The sequence below is a fragment of the Tubulanus polymorphus genome, chromosome 6 (genome assembly GCF_964204645.1).
Source record: "Tubulanus polymorphus chromosome 6, tnTubPoly1.2, whole genome shotgun sequence".
NCBI classification, from domain to species: Eukaryota; Metazoa; Nemertea; class Palaeonemertea; order Tubulaniformes; family Tubulanidae; genus Tubulanus; species Tubulanus polymorphus.
In genome coordinates, this window is record NC_134030.1 from 21,460,294 (window position 1) to 21,483,143 (window position 22,850).

A 22,850-nucleotide genomic window follows, 5' to 3' on the forward strand; every position below is an offset into this window, starting at 1 on the left:
ACTCTAACATATTAAGACCAGTCTAAGTTCATTTTGGACCATTAACAAATCTAATAATTGGAAGACTAGTCTATGCTCATTTTGGTTCTATAGCCAATCTAACAACTTCAGACCAGTCTTAAGATTTAGGAACATTCTCATTCCATTTAGGAAAATTTCAAGTCATGACTGCAGAACTGAGCCCTAAGCGTAAAGTTTGACAACATAAAATTAATTCTGAATACCATAAGCCTCATTTAGGATCTAGATGAAGTAACAAAGAGATTCCGGGAGGATTGGTCTCTCTAACACCCCGAGTTGACTCGTCAAAATCTCACTGAATCGAGTCTTCAAGAAGTCATTTTAGTCTAACAAATATGAACATGACTCCTACAGGACTCACCGGTTATATTAAACTGTTTCAGTCTGGCATTGACGCGCGCGTCTTGAACTTTCTCCATCACCTTCTGCCACGCTTTGTCGAATGTCTCCGCTTTGACCTTGAACCCGTCGTCGCTCGATATTTCGAACAGCAGGTGCGGGTAGTTCTTCGAGGTCGCGGCCGACGAGGTTGACGAGGTCGACGGTAGGTCGCGGCACGCGGTCGCGATCACTTCCTCCTCCAGAGCCGGCTGCGGCAAGCGCGACTCCTGGCGACTGTGCAGAATCGGATGAGCGTCTGAAAAATATACCGTCGAAATATTTGATTTTTGATAGAAATTAGAACAAAACTAATTTTAAACATTTACAGTAAAAATTCATCGATCCTTTCAGTGCGTGTACACCACAGTGCGGTGTATAAATTAGTAATGGACTTTGCTAGTACAGCGCACCATGGTGCATTGATACAATTTGTTATTCGTGAGAAAGCACGTTCAGCTAATACACCGCACTATGTAATCACTATTGAAAAAGGCAGCACCTGTCAAACATAAGTAAATATCAGTAACTAACGATACACCGCACTGCGGCGTAAACTCACTATATCAGTATGTTATTGAACACAATAGGGTGGAATTTTCTTAAATTTTCAGATTATCTCCAGCACTGCAAGGATATCAATTAGTCGGCACTGAAAGGGTTTTAACTCTCTGTACACTAGCAGCAGACTGACTGGAGCGCCTGTAAATCAAAGATCTAAATTAATTACTCACCCGACGGTTTCGACTTGTGGCTCTGGTTCGAATGCGGAGCCGACGTTTTCGCGATTTTAATCGACGACGATTTCGCCGACCGAGACTTCATCGCCGCGGTGACCGCGTCCGCACGATCGCGTCGCATCGATTTACTACCGGCGGCGGCGGACTTCGCTTCAGCGGATTTGCGTTTCAGCGGAACGACGGCGCGACGGACTGGATCTTGGCGTTGTTGTTGTAGTTGCCGCGGAGGAATTGGCGGAGTCGCGATCGTCTTCGCTGTCAAATTCGGAACGACGTCCGCTAAATTGATCTTTCTAGTCGACGCGTCCGCGGAGCAGACGGTCGTCGACGACGACGCGTTGACGGCGTCGGATTTCGCGTCGCCGGTCGGCATACGCACGACGACCTTCACCCCACCAGGCTGTTTCGCCGCTTCGATCAAATTCGCGATTTCCGGACACATCGGTAACGTGAAACGTTGTACGGTGACTTCGGACCGCGGCTGGGACGGCGGTGGTTGCGGTAAATAGACGGGTGCGGCGGACGGAATAAACTGCGGACTGTAAATGGCCGATTGCATGGGTACGATTCCCGGCATCGACGTCTGCACGACCATCGGCTGATTCAGATAGGTGGCGCCACCCTGAACGAACGTGGGCGTCAGATTCATGGCCGACGCGGCCAGGTTGTTGACGAATTGAACTGGTTGTAGCTGCATGCCGGCTATACCAAGCGGACTGCCGGACTGTAACAACGAACCGGACTGTAACAAGGATGCCTGGCCGGACTGTAACAAGGATCCGGACTGTAACAAGGATGCTTGTCCGGACTGTAACAACGATCCCGGCTGTAACAAGGTCTGCTGTCCGGACTGTAACAAAGAACCGGACTGCAGCAAGGACTGTCCGGACTGCAACAAGGACGCGGATTGCAACAAGGACTGACTGGACTGTAACAACGATCCTGATTGTAGCAACGTTGTTTGCAGCGGTTGAATTCCGGGGATCGGCATGACGATTTGAGTTTGTAAACTCGGCGACTGTTGCAGCGATGCTGTCAGCGGCGACCGCTGCTGCTGCTGCAAAACAGATAACTGATTCAACTGCTGCTGCTGCTGCTGCTGCTGATTAGGAGTAAGAAGTGTTTTATTTCGCGGACTCAATGCCGGAATCTGATGGTGATAGGTTTGCGAAACGACGGGTGACGACTTCTTATCGCCCGACGCCGATGCTGCCGCCGCTGCTGCTGCTGCCAGCTTGCGATCGCGCTCGTTCAACAACTGTTCGACCGTCTGCTCTTTGCGTTGGCGCGGCGCCAACGTCTGCTGGGCGATCTCAGACGTGTATTGTTTCTGTAAACTGGCGCTAGAGGTCGCCGTCGACGCCGGTGCGTTCGTTTTCTTACCGCCGCCGGTTTTCTTCACGGCGATTATCTGAACGTCCTGCTCCTGCTCCTGCTCCTGCTCGGTCTGCGTTTCCTGCTCCTGCTGTTTGACCGGCTGCGCGTACACGACGCCGACCGTTCCCTCGCGGTCGACATACGAGTACTTCGGTTTCTGACGCGGCGGCGGATTGCTCAACATCTTGTGCAACGTTTCCAGGTTCTTCGTCGTGTTGTCGCTGTCCTTTTCGACGTCCGAGTCCAGTCCGGAATCGTTGTCCTTCGATTGCGCGTCGTGTAGATCCTCCAGATGGCGATGTGGTAACGGAACGACGACCATTCCGCTACCGGACGCTCGCGGTTCCCGATCGGATACCTTCTCGCCGCAGATTTCCAGACGTATTTTATTCTGCTCCGTCGTAACGAACGTTTGACAGCTGATATCCACTTTATCGACACACGTTCGATCATCGTCGTCTTTTCTCTCCGATTCACCGCGAATCGTCGCAGTAGATCCCGACGAATTCGATTCGTTATTCAAACCGACGTTATCGTCGTTGTTCGGTTGAGAATTCGACGATTCGATTGGATTCGAGATTCCGACCCGAGATTCGGTTGTCGACGGATGTGAATCGAAAGAATCTACAGTAGACTCCGCGGTTCGGGATTCCATCGATTCGACGGGTGCCGATTCGGAATCATTGTGACCTTGATCTTGATCGGTTGGACTGGTTTCCGACGAGCAGTAAACAGGCCCAGAATTTAGACTGGTCTCCTGAAGACATTTTTCCTCGGATATATTTGGACTGGTGTCCTGAAGGCAGACGCCCTCAGACTTATTTGGACTGGTTTCCTGAAGGCAGTTTGAGTCCAACATATTTTGACTGGTCTCCTGAAGGCACTCCGACTTATTTGGACTGGTTTCCTGGAGGCAGTTCGACACGGATATTGTTGGACTGGTTTGCTGAAGGCACTCTGACTTTGGACTGGTTTCTGTAATGGAATCGGTGCGCGACTTGTTCGGACTGGTGTCCTGTGAGCAGCAGACGGAGGACTGATCGCGATCCCTCGATTCATTCGGTCGATTCCTGGCCGCGCGCGTCGACCGTCGACGAAACGACGACGGAGGAGTCCGCACGACGCGTCTACGGGAAGATAACAACGCCAGAGGGCGCCCTCGCCCACGTTTAACGGGCGGTTCGCTCGAATCCGCCGCCGGCTGCTGCGTCGTCTTTTTCTTCTTCGGGGGTCGGCCGCGTCCTCGTTTCTCGATGACCCGCGCCGCCGGAGGAGGAGGAGGAGATGATACTTCATCTTCGTCTTCCCCTTCGTCGCTGGTCGTACTGACGTCGAAGTCGCACACGTCGACGTGTCGCGCGTAGCTGTCGTGCGTGCGATATAGGCGGCGACACTTGTCGCACTTGTACGGGCCCTTGTCGCTCGGTTCGCTGCGCGCGAGGCTTTCCGCTTTGATTTTCTGGACGACCTTCTCGTGTAGGGCCTCGTCGCCGTTGCCCGCGGGCAGTTCGGACATCGTCCTCGACAAGGACTGCACGGCCGCCCGAGCCTTCTCGGCGTCGCCCGCGATCCGATTCGGTGTTCGACGTAACGGGTAACTTTTCAATAGAGGGCGCCGCTGATCTGACTGGGTATCTCCGTCGGAATGGATGGCTCCGAAATCCGACTGGTCGGCGGCTTCGTCAAACTGGGTGGCTCCATCATCCGATTGCTTGTCTCGGGAGTGTAACTGGGTAGCTTGAGACTCCGATTGGGTGGCTCCATCAGAGTGGGAGACTCCAGACTCCAGTTGGTTGGCTGCAGAATCTAGTGCGGCTCCGGTATCCGGTAGGATGCTTCCGGACTCCACTTGGTCGGCCCCAAGTTCCGAATGAGTAGTATCTTCAGTTCGGGTGGCTCCCGCTGACTCCGAATGGATGGCTCCGGATTCGATTTGAGCCACTCCACTTTCCGAACGCATTTTACTTTTGGAATCGGATGGCTCCGCGTTCTCCTCGCTCGCCGCATTGCGACGAGTGTCGACCGTCAAATCGACTGCCTCTAAATCGGTCGACTGATTTGACTCGTCCCCCGTCTGCCGATGAATCATAGCAGCAGACGACGGTAGCAAGCGGTCGTCCTCACCAGGTGGCGGCGGCGTGTAAAACAACTGCTGCGGTATATCGACGAACCGGCGTTGTTTACGCGGTGGTTCGGCGTTCACCACCGGGTAGACGCTGGCGATCTGGTACCGCGCCAACGCCGACGACGGCGCCGTGTGCTTCTCGCGGTGAAATCGTCCGAAATCGACGAATTTTTTCGGCGCCACGGTCGGCGACGCGTTGCCGCGCGCCATCTCGACGGCGGCGCGCGTCATCAGTTTGTGCCCGATGACGACGCCCTTCGAAACGATCGGCTCGCGGATCTCGTAGCCCGACAGTCGCCCGCCAGGTTCGTCCCATTTTTCTGATTCCGCCAGAAAACCGTTGCTAAATGGCGGCGCGTCGGCGTAAATCCGTTTCGAGTCCGCTTTTAAGTCCGTTACCGGTTTCACCTTCGCTGGCGGTGGCACGTAATCGACGATTACGCAGTCCTCGTCCTCATTATCATCATATCCGTTTGTGGTGGCTTCACCAGCAGACGTAGCTGGATCAACGGTTTGTTTGTCCACACAGGGATTGTCCACTGGATTGACAGGTAAATCATCCAGTGGATTAGCTGACGGATTAACAAGTGAATTATCCAGTGGATTAGCTGATGGATTAACAGGTGAATTATCCAGTGGATTGGCAGACCGATTAACAGGTGAATTATCCAGTGGATTAGCTGATGGATTAACAGTTGGAATATCCACTAGATTAACAGTTGCATTATCCCGCGCATTATCCACAATCGGACGTTCAGACGTGTTTTCCACTGGATTATCGGCTGAATTAACTGATGGATTATCCACAGGATTAACAATAGGCTCGTCCACAACAGCACTATCATCCGAATTAACAAGTGATTTATCCACAACAGAAATTTTTTCTGGATTAACAATTGGATTGTCCACCGGATTAACGGTAGGATTATCAGCTGGATTATCGGCCGCTAATCCGGATATTTCCGAAAAGTCGAACGACTTGCTGTAAGCCATCGGTAACAAGTCGTTGGTCGGGGTTTTATAAGCGGACGCAATCATGCAGTCCGGGGGCGATGAATTCGAACGGGATGTGCGCAGCCCGGCGACGCGACCCGCCGCGCGCCCCGATCGCGTATCTGCGACGCTGAACTTGAAGTCGTCGATTTTACCGCGATTCCTCGCGGCGGCCATGTTTAAACGGTCGACGATCTGCAGTAGCTGCGCGCCCTCCGGGTCGTCCATCGCGCGCGGGTCCAACGCTCGCGACCGCGTCGACGACAACGAACCGAGCAGACGCAGCGTGTTCGCCGACAGACCGCGTAAAGAGGGCGCCACCGGCCCGGTCGGCGTCGTTTTCGTAACCGCCGACGAGATCGGCGATCGGCTACGATTCGCCGACGATAATTCCGACAGTTGATCGCGTAGCCAATCGGGTGTGAGCTTTTTCTTCGAATCGCGCTCGACGACGGACGGAGCAAGCGCCTCCGTCTCGGAAGCCGTTTCCGTCTCGGTCGACGTGTTCAATTCCGATCGCGTCGTTGCGAGTTCTAACGTCGGTACGGCAGATGGCGCCACGTACCGCGGGTGCGCGGGGTCGTCGTGCACGTACGTCGTGTCGCGGATGCTGATCGAAGGCGAGTCGATTTCGTCGGGTTTCACCTCGATGATTCGACACGTGTAGACGGTGCGTCGCCTCGCGTCAACCGTGCTCCAATACACACGAGTACAACTACAAAATCAAACAAACAATATTAAATACAGCTGCAAAGCGGCGATAATGGGTTTTCTGCAAAGCGGCGATAATGGGTTTTCTGCGTTAATGAATTAATTGAAAATTCACTGCACAGATGGATGCAAAAATGGTCGCCAGTCAGCCATCTTTGATTTGCTTATGCACAGGTGCACAACAACTACGTACCATATAAAATGGTTTTAACCAAGTCTAATCAAAACTAAGACCTTACTGTCTACACACAGTTTCATCAATACACATCAAAGCACCGCGAAAATTCTCTAAATAGATAGATACCAAAATGGCCATGATTCGGCCGTCATTGATTTTGTTCATAACAAAAGTTACTGGTGCTCAACTACGTGCGTACCCCCATCAAGCAGTTGTCCCAAGTTTCATCAAAATACAAGAGTCCATCTAAAACGCAAAGTGGTCGGCCCAAATTTACAATACTGCCTCGCTGCCTAGGACCTAGGTCTTGATTCAAAATTTACCGAGAAGAACAGCTCTCAAACCTCACCGAACAATAAACTTCTAACACTAAACGTATAGTGCATTCCTATATACATGACTTCATAACATATCAGTGTGACCTCTATATCAACTGATAACACTAAAGTACATTTCACAGATTTTCATTCATTCTATTAACTATGATCCCGATTTGAAAGTTAAGGACCAAGCGGCAACACAGTCCTGACTGAAGTCCTTACGTTCTAAATCTTAAGACTTAGTCATAAATTCTGAGATTTGATATAAAATTAAGCGTGTCTTAGATTGGTCTTATATTTAAGCCGTGACAATTAACAATCTAAACATAAACCAATTAGAAAACAACCTGGGGTCAGTTGCTCAAAACAACCCCGGGTCAGTTGCTCAAAACGACCTTGGACCAGCTGCTCAAAACAACCTGTGGATGGTTGATATAAGAGACAATTAAAAGTTAATTTTTACTATAGAATTTATCTGCCAGTTATATTCAAACATCTTTTCAGCAACTGCAGGCCCAGGTCCAGAGTTCAAATTCAATGTTTTGCAATGTTTCAACTCAGAGCTGCGCACAGAATTGCAATAGTGTCCAGCATTTGTACATTTTAAGACATTATTTGAGATACTGAAGAAAATATGAGCAAATTCGAGGCCTAGGTTGCGCAGTTTGGATTTACAAGACAGTTTGAAATGATTTTCAAAAATTAAAATAAATACTGACCAGTAACCGACTGGAAGCAGGACGTCTCTCGTATCGGACATCGCTGTCAGTACTCCTAAACATTCCACGGTCAGTGAACCTAGAAAATAATCATTAACAAATTCACATACTTGATTACTACACAAGATACCCCAGAACCCTTCTAACTAGTGACACCTGGTGGATCCTCTATTGCTGCAGTAGTTGATGTCCTACTGCACACTAGCGACACCTGGTGCATCCTCAGTTGCCACAAGTGGAATCCTCTATTGCCGCAGAAGTTGATTTCCTACTGCACGCTAGTGACACCTGGTGGATCCTTGGTTGCCACAAGTGGAATCCTCTATTGCCGCAGTAGTTGATTTCCTACTGCACACTAGCGACACCTGGTGGATCCTCAGTTGCCACAAGTGGAATCCTCTATTGCCGGAGTGTTGATGTCCTATTGTACACTAGCGACACCTGGTGGATCCTCACTTGCTATGGTTAAGTCCCTCAAACGATTCAAATTTCCACGTACCTGCCATGATTTTAATTCTCGAAGATTCGAATCCTTGTTGCCATGGTTTTTTCGTCAATCCGACATTCTCGGTGTCGATACAAACTCGACGCAGCACGGCGAACTCCGTACCTTCAACCGGCTGAAAAACAAAACAACAATACCCGGTGAATCTCTTGAAATCATTACCAAAAACTTCAATAAATGAATCGATAAATAAATTAATGAAACGATCAGTGTTGTAACGATATTACGCCGGGATCTGTACAACAAATTGTTCTTTCCTGAATATTGAGTTTTCAAAAAGTTTTAAAGGAGAAAATTAATATTTCAAGGGAGCGTCTGCATCACTTTCATAACCCAATTACGGTAGACTACTCCTAAATCATTACCGGTTATCTCACGGCAATCCAGTTATTCGGTGTTTTTGTAAGCAAACTTTTATCATATAGGCCTTAAATAGCATTTTCTGTTTTGAAGGAGTTTTCAGAGAATTAAGGAGTATTCGTAGGGACCATGTACATCCATTCCCGAAGATGACTAGGGTTACTTATAGAAAACGATAATAAATGACTGCTAGGATCAGTCGAAACAGCTAATTCAATCATATTTTCTAAAGTAATTCTTTTTCCTTTTTGAGTGTTGAGTTTTTCTTTAAATGAATCAATGTTTGAAATGAAGTGAATATTGGACAGGGCTGGACAAGTTTGAGCAGTTGAAATCATCAGGTAGTTAATTTACAATGTTTGAAACCCATCAGAGTAACTTGTCTTGAACAGGGTCCCGCTCTATAAGACTGTCACTGCACCTATAAGTCTATAACTTCAGTTTAAAGATTTCTAGCCGTCAAATATCTGTCAAATGTTTTAAGTCCAACCACAGTATACATAAAATCCCTGTTACATAGCTACTAATTCCTGAAGTCTGAGACCTGTGACATAATCACTTCTAATCAGCCAATCATATAACCCTAACTCTAGGTCAGCTGAAAAGCTGTGACATCAGAACCCTAGCCAGCCAATCACAGTTAACCCTAACCCTAGGTCACCTGACCAGCTGTGACATCAGAACCCTAGCCAGCCAATCACAGCTAACCCTAACCCTAGGTCACCTGACCAGCTGTCACATCATAACTCTAGCCAGCCAATCACAGCTAACCCTAACCCTAGGTCACCTGACCAGCTGTCACATCATAACTCTAGCCAGCCAATCACAGCTAACCCTAACCCTAGGTCACCTGACCAGCTGTGACATCATAACCCCAGCCAGCCAATGAAATCCTTAGATCACTGAAGCTGATTGAGGTGGTCAGTCAGACAGGTGTGTGTGTGTGTGTGTCACTACTCAAACTAGTTCAATACAACACTATGACTATGTATTCAATATGTGTACAATATAGGAGCACAGTGTGTACAGTGTGTACAGTTATAAATATGGCAAATCCTACGTCAGACTACAGGTCTATAACCTCAGTATAAAACTTATAATTTGTCAACAAAGACCTGTGGAACATTTAGGACCAGCCTCAGTTTGATTTGGTTTTATAATCTGGTTTTATAATCAATCTGACCAGTTACAACCAGTCAGTCCCAAGATAAAGACCATTCTTTTCCTAAAATCCATTTTCGCAGTCGAGATTTAAGATGTAAGACCATAGCTGAACTCATATTCCGGTTGTATAGGAAATTAAGATCAGTCTTAATAAAGTTGGAGTGCAAATTTCGGAACAGAACAACTAACAGGAGACCTTTGACTTTGTGAATCTACAACCTCAGTATAAAACTCAATCTGAATTAAGAACACGAGTGTTTTCGTTTAGAAACTCACCTTTCCCTCGCACAGGTGACTGTGTTTACGACAGAAGATTTTCTTATCGCACTGAAACACGCAGCCCATAGACCGCGCGCACATGAAGTGGAAATTGGCGCCACAACCCGGAGCACAGCAGCCTACAGTCGAACCCGGTCGACCACAGTTATCACATTTCTACAAAAAGAAGCAAAAATTTTCTACAATTGCAATTCAGCATTTTAGATATTAAGACATTTAATCGGCTCACTTTCAAAAGGTCCACACTTCACATGTGTTCATTGCTTCACCTGAGACATTTTCAATTGAAAATGAACTACAAACACCAGATATTAGACATTTTATCAGCGCACTTTCAAAAACTGATCGTCCACACTTCACATGTGTTCAGTGCTTCACCTGAGACATTTTTAATCGAGAATGAACTACAAACACCAGACATTAGACATTTTATCAGAACACTTTCAAAAACTGATCTTCCACACTTCACATGTGTTCAGTGCTTCACCTGAGACATTTTTAATTGAAAATGAACTACAAACACCAGATATTAGACATTTTATCAGCACACTTTCAAAAACTGATCGTCCACACTTCACATGTGTTCAGTGCTTCACCTGAGACATTTTTAATTGAAAATGAACTACAAACACCAGATATTAGACATTTTATCAGCACACTTTCAAAAACTGATCGTCCACACTTCACATGTGTTCAGTGCTTCACCTGAGACATTTTTAATTGGAAATGAAATACAAACACCAGATATTAGACATTTTATCAGCACACTTTCAAAAACTGATCGTCCACACTTCACATGTGTTCAGTGCTTCACCTGAGACATTTCTAATTGAAAATGAACTACAAACACCAGACATTAGACATTTTATCAGCACACTTTCAAAAACTGATCGTCCACACTTCACATGTTTTCAGTTGTTCAGACATTATTTCATCAGAACTGAATTTCAAGCTGCGTGTAGGCCGGGGAGGGAGGGTGTTTGAATCAATACGTACCAATCTCCTGCCGCGACCGACTGCCGTGCTGACATTCTGTAACGAGCCGTCGACCTCTTCGTAAACCTCAGCCGACCACATGGCGCAGTTTATATGCACCCAGTCGTTCTGACCCATATACAACAACCTGCCGGCGTGCTACAATATCAACAATTACAGCAATCAGGTCGACGTAGAAGGTTAGTTCCTTTTTTTTCAACGAACAGGAACACAGGGGTTTGGCGATGGGCTTGGATTTTATTTCCGGGTTGTTGATAATCTCGCGAGAATGGCTCTAAATATGAACTGCGAATAAATTCAAAATATCACGGAAATACCTTGTGTTTATATTGTTTATTTATCCGCTATAAAGTTCCGATAAAAAATTGGTCGTTAAGGATCATCATCAGACGGTCGTGACGCTCTACATAAAATCACAAGGGATAAAATATATATCACAATATCGAACTTACATGCGGAATTTCATCCCCGAACACGAGACACAACTGACATCTGCGCGAATCCTCGACATCTTGATCCGGTTCGGAGGGCGCTAGCGATTCTAGGTCATCTTCTAAATCAACTGAAATTCAAAAGAAACAAAGAACATAATTTCAGAATCAGGGTAGCGCGAGATTCCGCACAATTTTTCCCCCAGCTGAGATTTCAATGATTCTTCCATGTGTTTACACAAAATTCCCAGTGAGTGAATCAGAGGAATTTCTAGGATTAAAATATTAAGATTCATTCATTTTTCATTGAATCACGTATTGAAAAAGAAACACGTGGTCAATAGCATTATCTGAATTCCCTGAATTAACAGGTTTTTTTGGTTAAAATTCACGACTTTTTCTATATTTTTCTGATTTCCTGGGTTCTCCACACACAGTGGCGCCACCCGCCAGGACAGACGGAGACGATCAGGACGGACGCGGAAAAAAAAAATATCGAAAAATTGATTTACATTTAGGAACAAGTCGTTTTTGCGGCGACGCGATCTTCTTGAAAGGTGAAGGTTGTTCGACGATTGTCTCCTTGCGTTCGAGCCATTGTGCGTACGTGTGGTCGTCGCTAGGGGGCAGCACTGCATTTGGTAGCATTCCCCTGCAATGAATAAATCAATAATTCATACTGATTTCGACAAAAGTTTTCATGAAAATAGATGCCGATAAATGCGCGATATTTGAACATACTTTGGTAAATTGCGATTGTTGTGCCACAGATGACAAGCTTTCACGTCGTACCACGGAAAGATTCTCTCCATTTCCTACAAAATTAATGATATATTCTACCAAGATTTTTCGATTTTCAAGACAGATTGCTAAACAAGAGTCACACAGAGATTGACCAGAGGAGTGAAATCCTTATCTGGCTAGAGGCTAAAATATAGAAGAACTGACAACTCCGACAGTATAACCCTGATTTCCCAAATATTTCCCCATCTAGACAACTAAGATCTACAGCCATTTTTGGGTATTTAAGGAATTTAATGACGTGTAGGAACCCTGATTTCGCAAATATTTCCTGGATTACAGGGAAATCTATCTAATATATTGTTTTGAAATTCGTAAGTTTTTCGGGAAGCCCAGAGGAGAGCCAGGTCTCGGACGGCTTACCTTAATGAACACCATTCTAATGGACGTATTCGCCTTGCGTCTCATGACCGGCAACTCTTCGTTGAACTCGAACGCCATCTGGATCAAACGCACGAAATCGTTGCAGAAATTCTCCTGTCGAAAATAGAAAGATAATCATAGAAATTTGTTTCAATGAAAACGCTTTTGTTTCAGCGAGGAAAGTTAAACACTTGTAAAATCGTCCCAGTCAAACCACCAAGTCACTATTAGATTATTTACAATGTTTAAAAGCCTAGAGCCGAGAATTAAGTGTAAAAGTTGCCTTGAATCTTCAGACTGCCTTCAAGTTGCTAGATTCAAGTTGCTAGATTAATATTGGAATTGATATGGTCTTGGACTCTAAGCCGTGACTGGCTCCAGGAAGTTGCGCAGTCCTGACTTACATTCACAAGCGGTCTTAAATCGTAAGACTGGTCTTAAGTTGTCAGATTGGCTATAGAACTAAGTTGGACTTAGACTGGTCTTATGTCGAAGCCATGACTATGCAACCGGCCCCAGGAACTGAGTTGCGCAGTCGTGACTTAAGTCCAAAAGGGTCTTATATCTCACAACTGGACTTTTAAGATGTTAGATTAGGCTGAGAACTAAGATGGTTTTTAAATTAGGTTTTAAATGTGGAAACGACAAATTACAAAATTGTTGTAGATAAAAGTAGAATATGACTTACAACAGGCTCTCGTTCAAAAGTGTTCTTAAATCTTGTTAGATTAGGTTTAGGTTGTTTTATAGATAAATGTAGAATATGACTTACGACTGATGTGTAGTAATTCTGTTCAACTCTGTCTCTGATTGTGTATAGATCTCTCGCGCCGAGGTCGTCTGCTGCCAGCGTCTCGCGAGCAGACGCCGCGACGTATTCACGTTTTAAATCATTCACGACCTTCGATTGTAGCACTAGACGGTCGACCGCAGGAGCAGGAGCTACAGTACTAACACCACTAGCAGCAGTTGTAGGAGCAAGGCTTGATGATTGCGCGGAGAATGCGGCTCCTTCACTGGCGAGTGAGGTCGACGATACGGACGGAAAAGCGTCTGCCGCTGATGACGCACCGGTTCCTTCACTGGCGAGTGAGTTCGTTACTCCTCCGGCAAGCGAGGTCCCGACTACGGATGGAATGGTTTTTACACTGGCGAGTAAGGCTTCTCCAACAGACGGATCAGCGAGTGAGTTCGTTTCTCCACTGGCGAGTGAGGTTTCTACCCCAGACGGATCGTTTCCTGCCCTGGCAAGTGAGTTCATTCCTGCCCTGGCAAGTGAGGTTCCTACCTCAGACGGATTGTTTCCTGCTGTGGCGAGTGAGTTGGTTCCTTCACCGGCCACTGAGGCTTCTCCGTCTGCAGACGGATCGGTGTTTCCTGCCCTGGCAAGTGAGTTCATTCCTGCACCGGCAAGTGAGGTTCCTACCTCAGACGGATTGTTTCCTGCTGTGGCGAGTGAGTTGGTTCCGTCACCGGCGACTGAGGTTTCTCCGTCTGCAGACGGATCGGTGTTTCCTGCCCTGGCGAGTGAGTCGTCCATTTTTTCGGGATCGGTCACCAGCACGACGACCGTATTCTCGTCGAGGTCGACCGGACGCCCATCCTCGTCCACGCACAATATCTCCAAACCATCGGCGTCGACGACTGAACTTATCTCTAACTTATCACACGAATTCGCATCATCTTTAAGTTTATTTTTGTACGGTTTATCAGCATCATCTGCCGGATCAATCACAAGTTTATCGATATTACCATCAAGTTTATCGTCACATTTATCGGTATTATCCGCAGGTTTATCAGCCGGAGTCTTATCATTCGCGACGTTATCGTCCAAAGTTTTCATATCACTTATCATCTTATCACTAGAACTAGTATCATCGCTTATCATTTTATGAGGCGAGCTGCTTATCCGAGGATTAACTACAAGCGCGGAACTATCTGTCGATTGTCTCGACGGGTTACTCCAGCTGGAGTCTTCCTCTCTGCTGGAGTCACGGCGCGTGGAGTCATCACCCGGACGGGAGTCTGTTCGGTTGGAGTCCGGCCGACCGAAGTCCGTCCGATTAGAGGTGATCTGACTGGAGTTGGACCGACTGGAACCACTCCAGACGGAGTCACCCGGATTGGTATCACTCTTGATGGAGTCACCCTGACACGAATCCACCTGATTGGAGTCACCCGGATTGGAGTCGCAGGATTCCATACAAACGCAGTCCATTTTCGAACACGTTTCGCGATTCCGAACAATTTGATTGTCGTCGTCGTCGATCGTTAATAAACTCGATTCTTTTCGATTCATCGTCGAATCGTCGTTGATCGCTCGTGCGATCTCGTCGCCGGTGACGAGGCGATTGCGCAATCGACGGCCGCGCGAATCCGGCGGCAAAATCTGTTCGAATATATTCCAGTGAACGGGTTTATCAAACACAGCGCCGGCTGTGGCACATTTCTTCGCGTCGCCAACAGGCGGAGCCACTATCGGTGCGACCTGCGTATTCTCGATATTCGCGGTTCCTTTTTCGACGGGTGATTTTTCGATATTTTCCGTTGTTATCGTCCGGTGTTTCTGGTGTTGGCACGGCGACACGGCATCCCGATCAGCCGATTGTTGTTGTGGTTTTGAGATGCATTTCGTCGTTGATGATTTTTTGATTTTCTTGTAACGATCGACCTCCTGAAAATCGACGCAGAAAAAAAATTACTGGGTGTTAATTTACTAATACATCTTACATCAATACACCGCATCATGGAGTACAGGATATAGGGTTTTTTCTAATAGGTCGTACATCAATACACCACACTGCGGAGGAAAGGAAATAGGGTTTTTACTAATAGATCATACATCAATACACTGCACCGCAGAGTACTGGCAATAGGGTTTTTACTAATACATCATACATTGATACACCGCATCGCAGAGTACTGGCAATAGGGTTTTTACTAATAGATCGTACCTCAATACACCGCACCGCGGAGTACAGGAAATAGAGTTTTTCCATAATAGAAGCTTTATCAAGGTGGCCACTTTCCGCCCATTCACAAATCCCCCGAGTTTTCCCTGATTTTTCCACGTGATTACACGAAATTCCCGCCGAGTGAATGAGAGAAATTTCTAGGTTTAAAATGTTACAATTCATTCATTTTCCAGTGAATCACGTATCGATAAAGAAACACGTTGTGAAAAGCATTATCCGACAAATGACGTTTCTTTATTAATACGCGACGTTACGAATTCCTTGAGTTTTCTCTGATTTCTTCTAGATTTTTCTGATTCCCTTTTTTCCTGATTTTCCAGGTTCAGTGGCAAAGAAAATTAATGAAGGCTCCCTGCGGATAATAAACCGCGCCGAAACCGTTAAAATTGAGCTCACCTTCAAAAATTCCTCGTACTTGTGCAAATGTTGAGCCGTCTTGAAACTGAGCACGGAATCCAAGACGATTTTCAAACCGATTTCGAATTCTCGTTTGACGGCGATCTCCCACGCGGCGGGACGCACTTGAAGGCACTTGCGACACGTGAATATGACGTCCTCGGGCAGCGTCGACAGTATCTCGTACATCTCGTCGGTGACGTTCTCGCACTTCGAGTGCACCCAACTGTCGCAGATCGAACACTGGATCATCTTCGACTCCCAGTCGTCGTCCGAGTACGTCTTGTGGCAAACCGGACAGAAATTACCTGCACGAAGCGACATGACAATTTACAATACGGCGTACCAGCAAAATCTATCACCGATGGGATACTTGGGGGATACTGTGGCAATAGTGGATTCCACGTATGGCAGGTGAGGATCCAGCAGGTGTCGCTAGTAAATAGTGGGTCATCTGCATTCAATTTCTTCCACATTTCAATCAAAATTGAATGAACTTTTCTTTTCTTTTCTTTTTTAAAAGAATCAATTATTTAAGAAAACTTTACCAATATCTGATTAGAAGAATGAAAGAATGGTATCATTGATTTATGCTGTGATAATATATGGATTCGGGAGTCTAAAAATTCAGTTCAAAATCCATTGAAAATGAAACTAATTTTGATAACGGACGACCTACTGCTCGTCACGCCATCTGGTGGGATAACTGGTGTTTTGCAATGTTGATGCACTGAAAGGGTTAAATCTTTCGATATTTTTATCATGGATTCGACATTCAAGACGCAATTAACAGTAAAAATATTGACGCACCTTTTTCCATGAGATGACCGCATTCGAAACACAACGAAAAATCGTACATCCATTTAGCGCCGATGTTTGAACCGGCGGTCGTCGCTCCACAACTCTTACACTTTACACACTTAGTACAAACCTGGAAACATCAATCAGAAACACATCAATTACATTCTAATTTCAGACATTTAAAATTCTCATAGATTTTTAGTTTAAAATAATTCCCTTCGATAGCAAGTGGAAATTCCGATAAATTCTAGGTGACAATTACCAATGACTTAACGCAAAAATTCCCTTTTGAGTTTAGGTGGAAATTTCCCATTGATTTTAGATGGAAATAACCATTGATTTCAGGCAAAAATTCTCATCGATTTTAGGTTACAATGCCCATCTACTTATATGAAAATTTCCATTGAATTCAGGCAATAAGTGCCATTCATTTCAAGTGAAAATAAAAATTGATTTGAAATTAAGTAAAATTTCCTACTGATTCAAAGTGAAAATTTCCCATTGATTTTAGACGAAAATACAGATTGATTTTAGATGAAAATTGATTTCCACAGCGCGCGAACGAAACTCACCCATATTTTCTTCTTGCGCGACGGTTTGGTCGGGTAGTTCGGACCGAGGCATTGAGGGTGATACGTGTTCCGACATTTATCACATTTTAACAGCTGCAAAAATATCACAATCGATCAATACATGTTTACATGTTGGATACATGTCGTTACATGTAACATGGCCGATACGACGCGTACCTGTACATGCTCCTGTTTACCGCAGACGTTGCACGTTTCGCAGCGGCGGCAGCACCAGTTCTCGACGTCTCCTTTCATCGGGCGCTCGCTTTCATCCAAACAAAACCGATGAAACGGCTCGCAACATAAACTACAGTAAACGAACTACAATCGAAATACGTAGACAAATTAATTACAGTAAACAAAATACAATAGAAAAACACTGACAAATTAATTACAGTAAACAAAATACAATAGAAATATGCAGACAAATTAATTACAGTCAACGAACTAGGGTTTATACAATGACAAATGGGGGATTTAAGTAGGCCCATCTTTTGTTGAAGGGTCTAGATCAAATCAAGACAATTTGATGATGTCATAGGGGGATTTACGGAGGCAGACATCTTTTCTAGAAGTGTCCATATATCAAATCACAAGTAGACAATTTGATAATGTCATAGGGGGATTTATGGAGGCAGAAATCTTTTCTAGAAGTGTCCATAGATCAAATCACTAGTAGACAATTTGATGATGTCATAGGGGGATTTATGGAGGCAGACATCTTTTCTAGAAATGTCATAGATCAAGTCACAAGTAGACAATTCGATGATGTCATAGGGGGAATTATGGAGGCAGACATTTTTTCTGGAAGTGTCTATAGATCAAATCACTACTAAACAATTTGATGATGTCATAGGTTGATTTATGGTGGAGGCAGAAATTTATTTTGGAAGTGATGAATTCGATGATGTCATAGTGATTCGAGGGGGCAGCCATGTTTTGTAGAAGAATTAATAAATGACTACGTACCTCGTGGTGTCCGCTGCTTCCACACAGGAAACAAGCCGTTCTAATCGGCAGCGACATCGAACTGATTAAAGCAACTCCGTGTTTCCACGCGGCGTCCGGGTCGTATGCTTCCTGTACCCGGAAAAACAATCATATAATACAATCAGTCAAAATAACATACACACAAAAATATACTATCAGTCAAAATCACATACAGACAAAATTATACTATCAGTCAAAATCACATACAGACAAAAATATACTATCAGTGAAAATCACATACAGACAAAAATATACTATCAGTCAAAATCACATACAGACAAAAATATACTATCAGTGAAAATCACATACACACAAAAATATACAATCAGTCAAAATCACATACAGACAAAAATATACTATCGGTCAAAATCATCACAATAACATACGCACAAAAATATACTATCAGTCAAAATCACATACGGACAAAAATATACTATCAGTGAAAATCACATACAGACAAAAATATACTATCAGTCAAAATCACATACAGACAAAAATATACTATCAGTGAAAATCACATACACACAAAAATATACAATCAGTCAAAATCACATACAGACAAAAATATACTATCAGTCAAAATCATCACAATAACATACGCACAAAAATATACTATCAGTCAAAATCATCACAATAACATACGCACAAAAATATACTATCAGTCAAAATCATCAAAATAACATATGCACAAAAATATACTATCAGTCAAAATCATCGCAATAACATACGCACAAACATATACTATTAGTCAAAATAACATACGCACAAAAATGTACAATCAGTCAAAATAACACAAAACTAAACAGTCGTAATTACAGGCAATGATAGCCTGACATAGGGATCAATTGAAAATACATCAAAGATTAACTGATTCAAACTAAATGAAAAACTTTGCAGATCCCGAGTCTAATTAAACTCCTACTCTTTCAAAACATTGAAATAAACTAGTTTTAGCTGTGATCATCAAAATGAACTGCGACATTGCAAGAGGTATAGATACTTACGAATAGATCCATTTTAATTCTGTGCGCGTACATAGGTGGCGACACCGGCCACTGTAATAACCGCGGGCCGGTTGTTGTCTGCAATGCAGTCTGCACGACTGACGATCCGCCCCCGGAAAACTACAAACCGAAAAGAAAAAGAAAAAACGAAAGATTCAAATCACGTAAAATTTCCATTAATCGAAACGGAAATTTTTACGCTAAATTCCAGATCTCGCGGACGACTTATGAAATTTCTGGAAATCCACAAAATTTGTTTCATTAAAATCGCGAAATACCGCGTAGAAATGTGCAAAGTATCTACCCAGTAATATGATAGGAGGAAACCAAAAATTCAGAAAATTTGAATTTTGTTCCTGCTGAAATGGCAACTTTTTTCCGTTAAAAAAAATTCTTAATTGAGAATTAGTTCGGCGAAATTAAAACGTACCTTAGTCGGAATCCTAGAAGAGAGTTTCGTAAGATTGGACGCCTTCGTCAAACTCGTCATTCTGACGGTCGAGCCCGAATCGGCGACGCCGCCTCTCGCGTTAGCCACGCCCCTGACGACTGGTTGACCGGACGACACGCCCCTCGTCGACGGAACAGACGTAAACGGACTCGAATTCGGCGTCGGTTTACCGAACCTCGGCTTCGGATCGACGACGATTTTTCGCGGCGGTTCCTGCTGCGTCGTAGTCTCCGCGCGACCTTGATGACCGTAACTATCCCCACCGGGGGGCGCCGACGTATCGTTGTAGTATTGTTTAGTCGGAGATCGCGGTATCGACGACCGTCTCGTGGCGTCGTCGTCCGTCGTCGGCCCGGGCGTCGCGCGAGTTTTCTTATATTGCGGGTCGGAGCACTTTCGATACCTACAAAAATAACGTCGCGAAATTTCGAAACTCAATAAATTTCTAAACTTTTTATCCGAGAACTCAAGATTTCTTTGAAAAACCCAAAACATACCGGTAATTTAACAATAATTCATAATTTAGTAAAAAGAAAATTTTGAAATTCAAAGAAACTCAGGATTTAGAAATCTTGAAGATAAAAAATAACCCCAAAAGGACGGCAGTGTTTTTCTATACACAGATACCCTACAGATTGGTCATTCCTGGATATAAGGAGATTTTAAGGTGAAAATTACAAATTTTGAGGAAGCGTCTGCAACACTTTCATATCCTAATTACTGCTGACTCCTCCTAATGAATACTACTTACATGCAACTCTGTTTCATGCGGTTGTTGCCTCCAAATTTTGATTTATCCCTGAAAAAGGAAACAATTTTTAAGAAACGATCAGAAGATTTTCATAAAGACTTATTTCACCCTTGCAGTGGGTTTACACTACAGAGCGGTGTATAAATCGTGATTGGACTTCGTTAGTACACTGCATTGTGGTGTATTGATGTAATTAGTAATATTCTTTTTGAAAGATGTCAGTGAAAAATCAGTAACTAATAATACACTGCACTGTGGTGTAATGCACAATACACATTATACACCGCACTGGGGTGGAATCTTATTTCGATATTTTCAAATTATCTCCAGCACAATTGAGTGTCAGCACTGAAGCGGTTAACATTAAACCATCAAATGCCGATCCCATGAAAATAATTCGACTTACTTGCAGAATACACATTTGCCGCAGTCCTGCGCCAAGCAACCGGCGCATTGTTTACATCGCATCCGCCTGAGACCGGCTTTGGGTCGCTCGCGCTGCCACGGCAACGGAGACACGTTACCGCTACCGGCGCTACCTGTAACAACAATCAATTCCGTTAAAACTAAATTTTGAAATCGAAAACCAGTTTCCACGGCAGACAAGTCTATGCTTTTAGAAAGGGATAGCTCAGAGTGCAATATTGATATCATTGGAGCCAACCGTTGGAGCGAATGGCTCCAACTGTGATTTCTCAAGGGATTGTGAAGATTCCTTGGAGGCGACCATCAGAGAATAGGACGACTCCGAATGACGTGTGTAACTAAGACATCGGAGCCAACCGATAGTGAGAGTAGGTTTTAATGGAGCCACCCATTGAGGGAACAAGAGCACGTAAGATATCTTGGCATGGAGCCACCCTTCTACAAAGAGAGCACGTAACACTTCTCGACATACCTGTAGATTATTTCTAACCCCTACCCCTCCAGTGAATCCACCCAGTTAAGTTTCGATGGAGCCACCCATCATTGGATGGAGCCACCCTGGTACAAAGAGAGCGCGCAAGACTACTCGACGAACCTGTAGGAGAGTATTTCTGTCCGGAGTTGATCAACGAACGAATACTCGATTTCCTCATCGCCGGCTGTCGTCTGCCACACGACGACGACGATCCTCGTCTCTCATCCTCTTCATCGTCGCCGTCATCCTCGTCGTCTCTGATCGGCTCCTCGTCGTCACGGTACTCGACGCGAGCGTTCGCGCGACGGATGATCTCGACCATACTCAACTCGTCCGAGTCGCTCGAATCTAAAAACACGTAAATGAATAACATTTACGAACTAAGGACAACTCCAAAATCCACCGGAGCCACCCACTAGGTATAGGGTTGGCTCCACTCGTAGAATGAGGATATTTATGGAGCCATGCACTTTGGATAGGAATGACTCCAAATGGGGTACAAGGATAATTTTGGAGCCACCCACTTGTCTAAGGGAAGACTTTAAGACTGTGATGACATTTTTGGAGCTTCCCACTAGTAAAAGGAATAGCTTCGAATATTTCCCCAGGCTAACCATTAAGCCACCCAATAAGTAGAGAATATGATGATATGCAGTGATTAAGATATTCTCGGAGCCACCCACTTGTGAAAGGGATGGCTCCGAATCTACGGGGGTTTGGATATCCTTTGACCAACCACAGCACTAGAAATACTGAGTTTTCTAAGCGCCCAAGTAATTCCATATCTGTACAGTAAGTTCGTTCATAAGACTGAAAATTGTGGTGGGTGGGGCTATATATTCAAATGAGAATTGATTGACGCGTACCGTCGTCGACGCCCTCGTAGCGATGAAGAATCTGTTCTTTCTCTATTTCGGGTAAAGCGCTCAAACACAGACCTCGTTCAGGAAACCGCGCACTCGGCAAATCTGAAATATACGCACACACATTACATCCTGAATCCTGAATCAATGAATCATGGCTGCCTCCTTCAATCCCCCTATGACATCATCAAATTGCCTACTAGTGATTTAATAAATAGACAGATCAAGAAAATACGTCTGCCTCCATAAATCCCCCTATGACATCATCAATTTGTCCACAAGAGATTTGATCTATAGACACTTCTAGAAAAGATGTCTGCCTCCACAAATCCACCTATGACATCATCAATTTGTCCACAAAATTTAATCTATAGACACTACTAGAAAAAGTCTGTCTACATAAATCCCCTTATGACATCATCAATTTGTCCACAAGATTTAATCTATAGACACATCCAGAAATGATGTCTGCCTCCATAAATCCCCCTATGACATCATCAAATCGAAAACACTTACTAGTCCCGAGTACTATGGCCGGTTTACGACAGACGTGTTTGATCCTCGGGGCCCAACGTTCGTTCGGGCCGACGTCATCGGGCGGCTCTTCCACGCTGCCCACGGCCGGTTCAATCCCGCTAACCACGACCGACTCGGTCGCCGTCTGCCCTCCCCTGCCACAGCTAGT

General features: G+C 44.8%; 1 protein-coding gene across 1 annotated transcript in view; it reads right to left on the minus strand.

Annotated features, from left to right (window-relative positions):
* The window catches only part of LOC141907847 (histone-lysine N-methyltransferase 2A-like), a 34,443-nt gene that overhangs the window by 6,221 nt on the left and 5,372 nt on the right, over positions 1–22,850 (minus strand). The window contains exons 5-25 of the mRNA XM_074797590.1: positions 21,423–21,650; positions 20,808–20,940; positions 20,402–20,449; positions 19,630–20,053; positions 19,200–19,319; positions 18,175–18,285; positions 17,377–17,526; positions 17,206–17,298; positions 16,643–16,763; positions 15,833–16,140; positions 13,234–15,135; positions 12,462–12,575; positions 12,039–12,112; positions 11,810–11,949; positions 11,319–11,428; positions 10,867–11,004; positions 9,868–10,026; positions 8,062–8,182; positions 7,563–7,641; positions 1,134–6,349; positions 383–658 (exon numbers count right to left, since the gene is read on the minus strand). Of these exons, the coding sequence (XP_074653691.1) occupies positions 383–658; positions 1,134–6,349; positions 7,563–7,641; positions 8,062–8,182; positions 9,868–10,026; positions 10,867–11,004; positions 11,319–11,428; positions 11,810–11,949; positions 12,039–12,112; positions 12,462–12,575; positions 13,234–15,135; positions 15,833–16,140; positions 16,643–16,763; positions 17,206–17,298; positions 17,377–17,526; positions 18,175–18,285; positions 19,200–19,319; positions 19,630–20,053; positions 20,402–20,449; positions 20,808–20,940; positions 21,423–21,650 (10,065 nt within the window). The remainder of the gene's footprint in view (positions 1–382; positions 659–1,133; positions 6,350–7,562; positions 7,642–8,061; positions 8,183–9,867; positions 10,027–10,866; positions 11,005–11,318; positions 11,429–11,809; positions 11,950–12,038; positions 12,113–12,461; positions 12,576–13,233; positions 15,136–15,832; positions 16,141–16,642; positions 16,764–17,205; positions 17,299–17,376; positions 17,527–18,174; positions 18,286–19,199; positions 19,320–19,629; positions 20,054–20,401; positions 20,450–20,807; positions 20,941–21,422; positions 21,651–22,850) is intronic.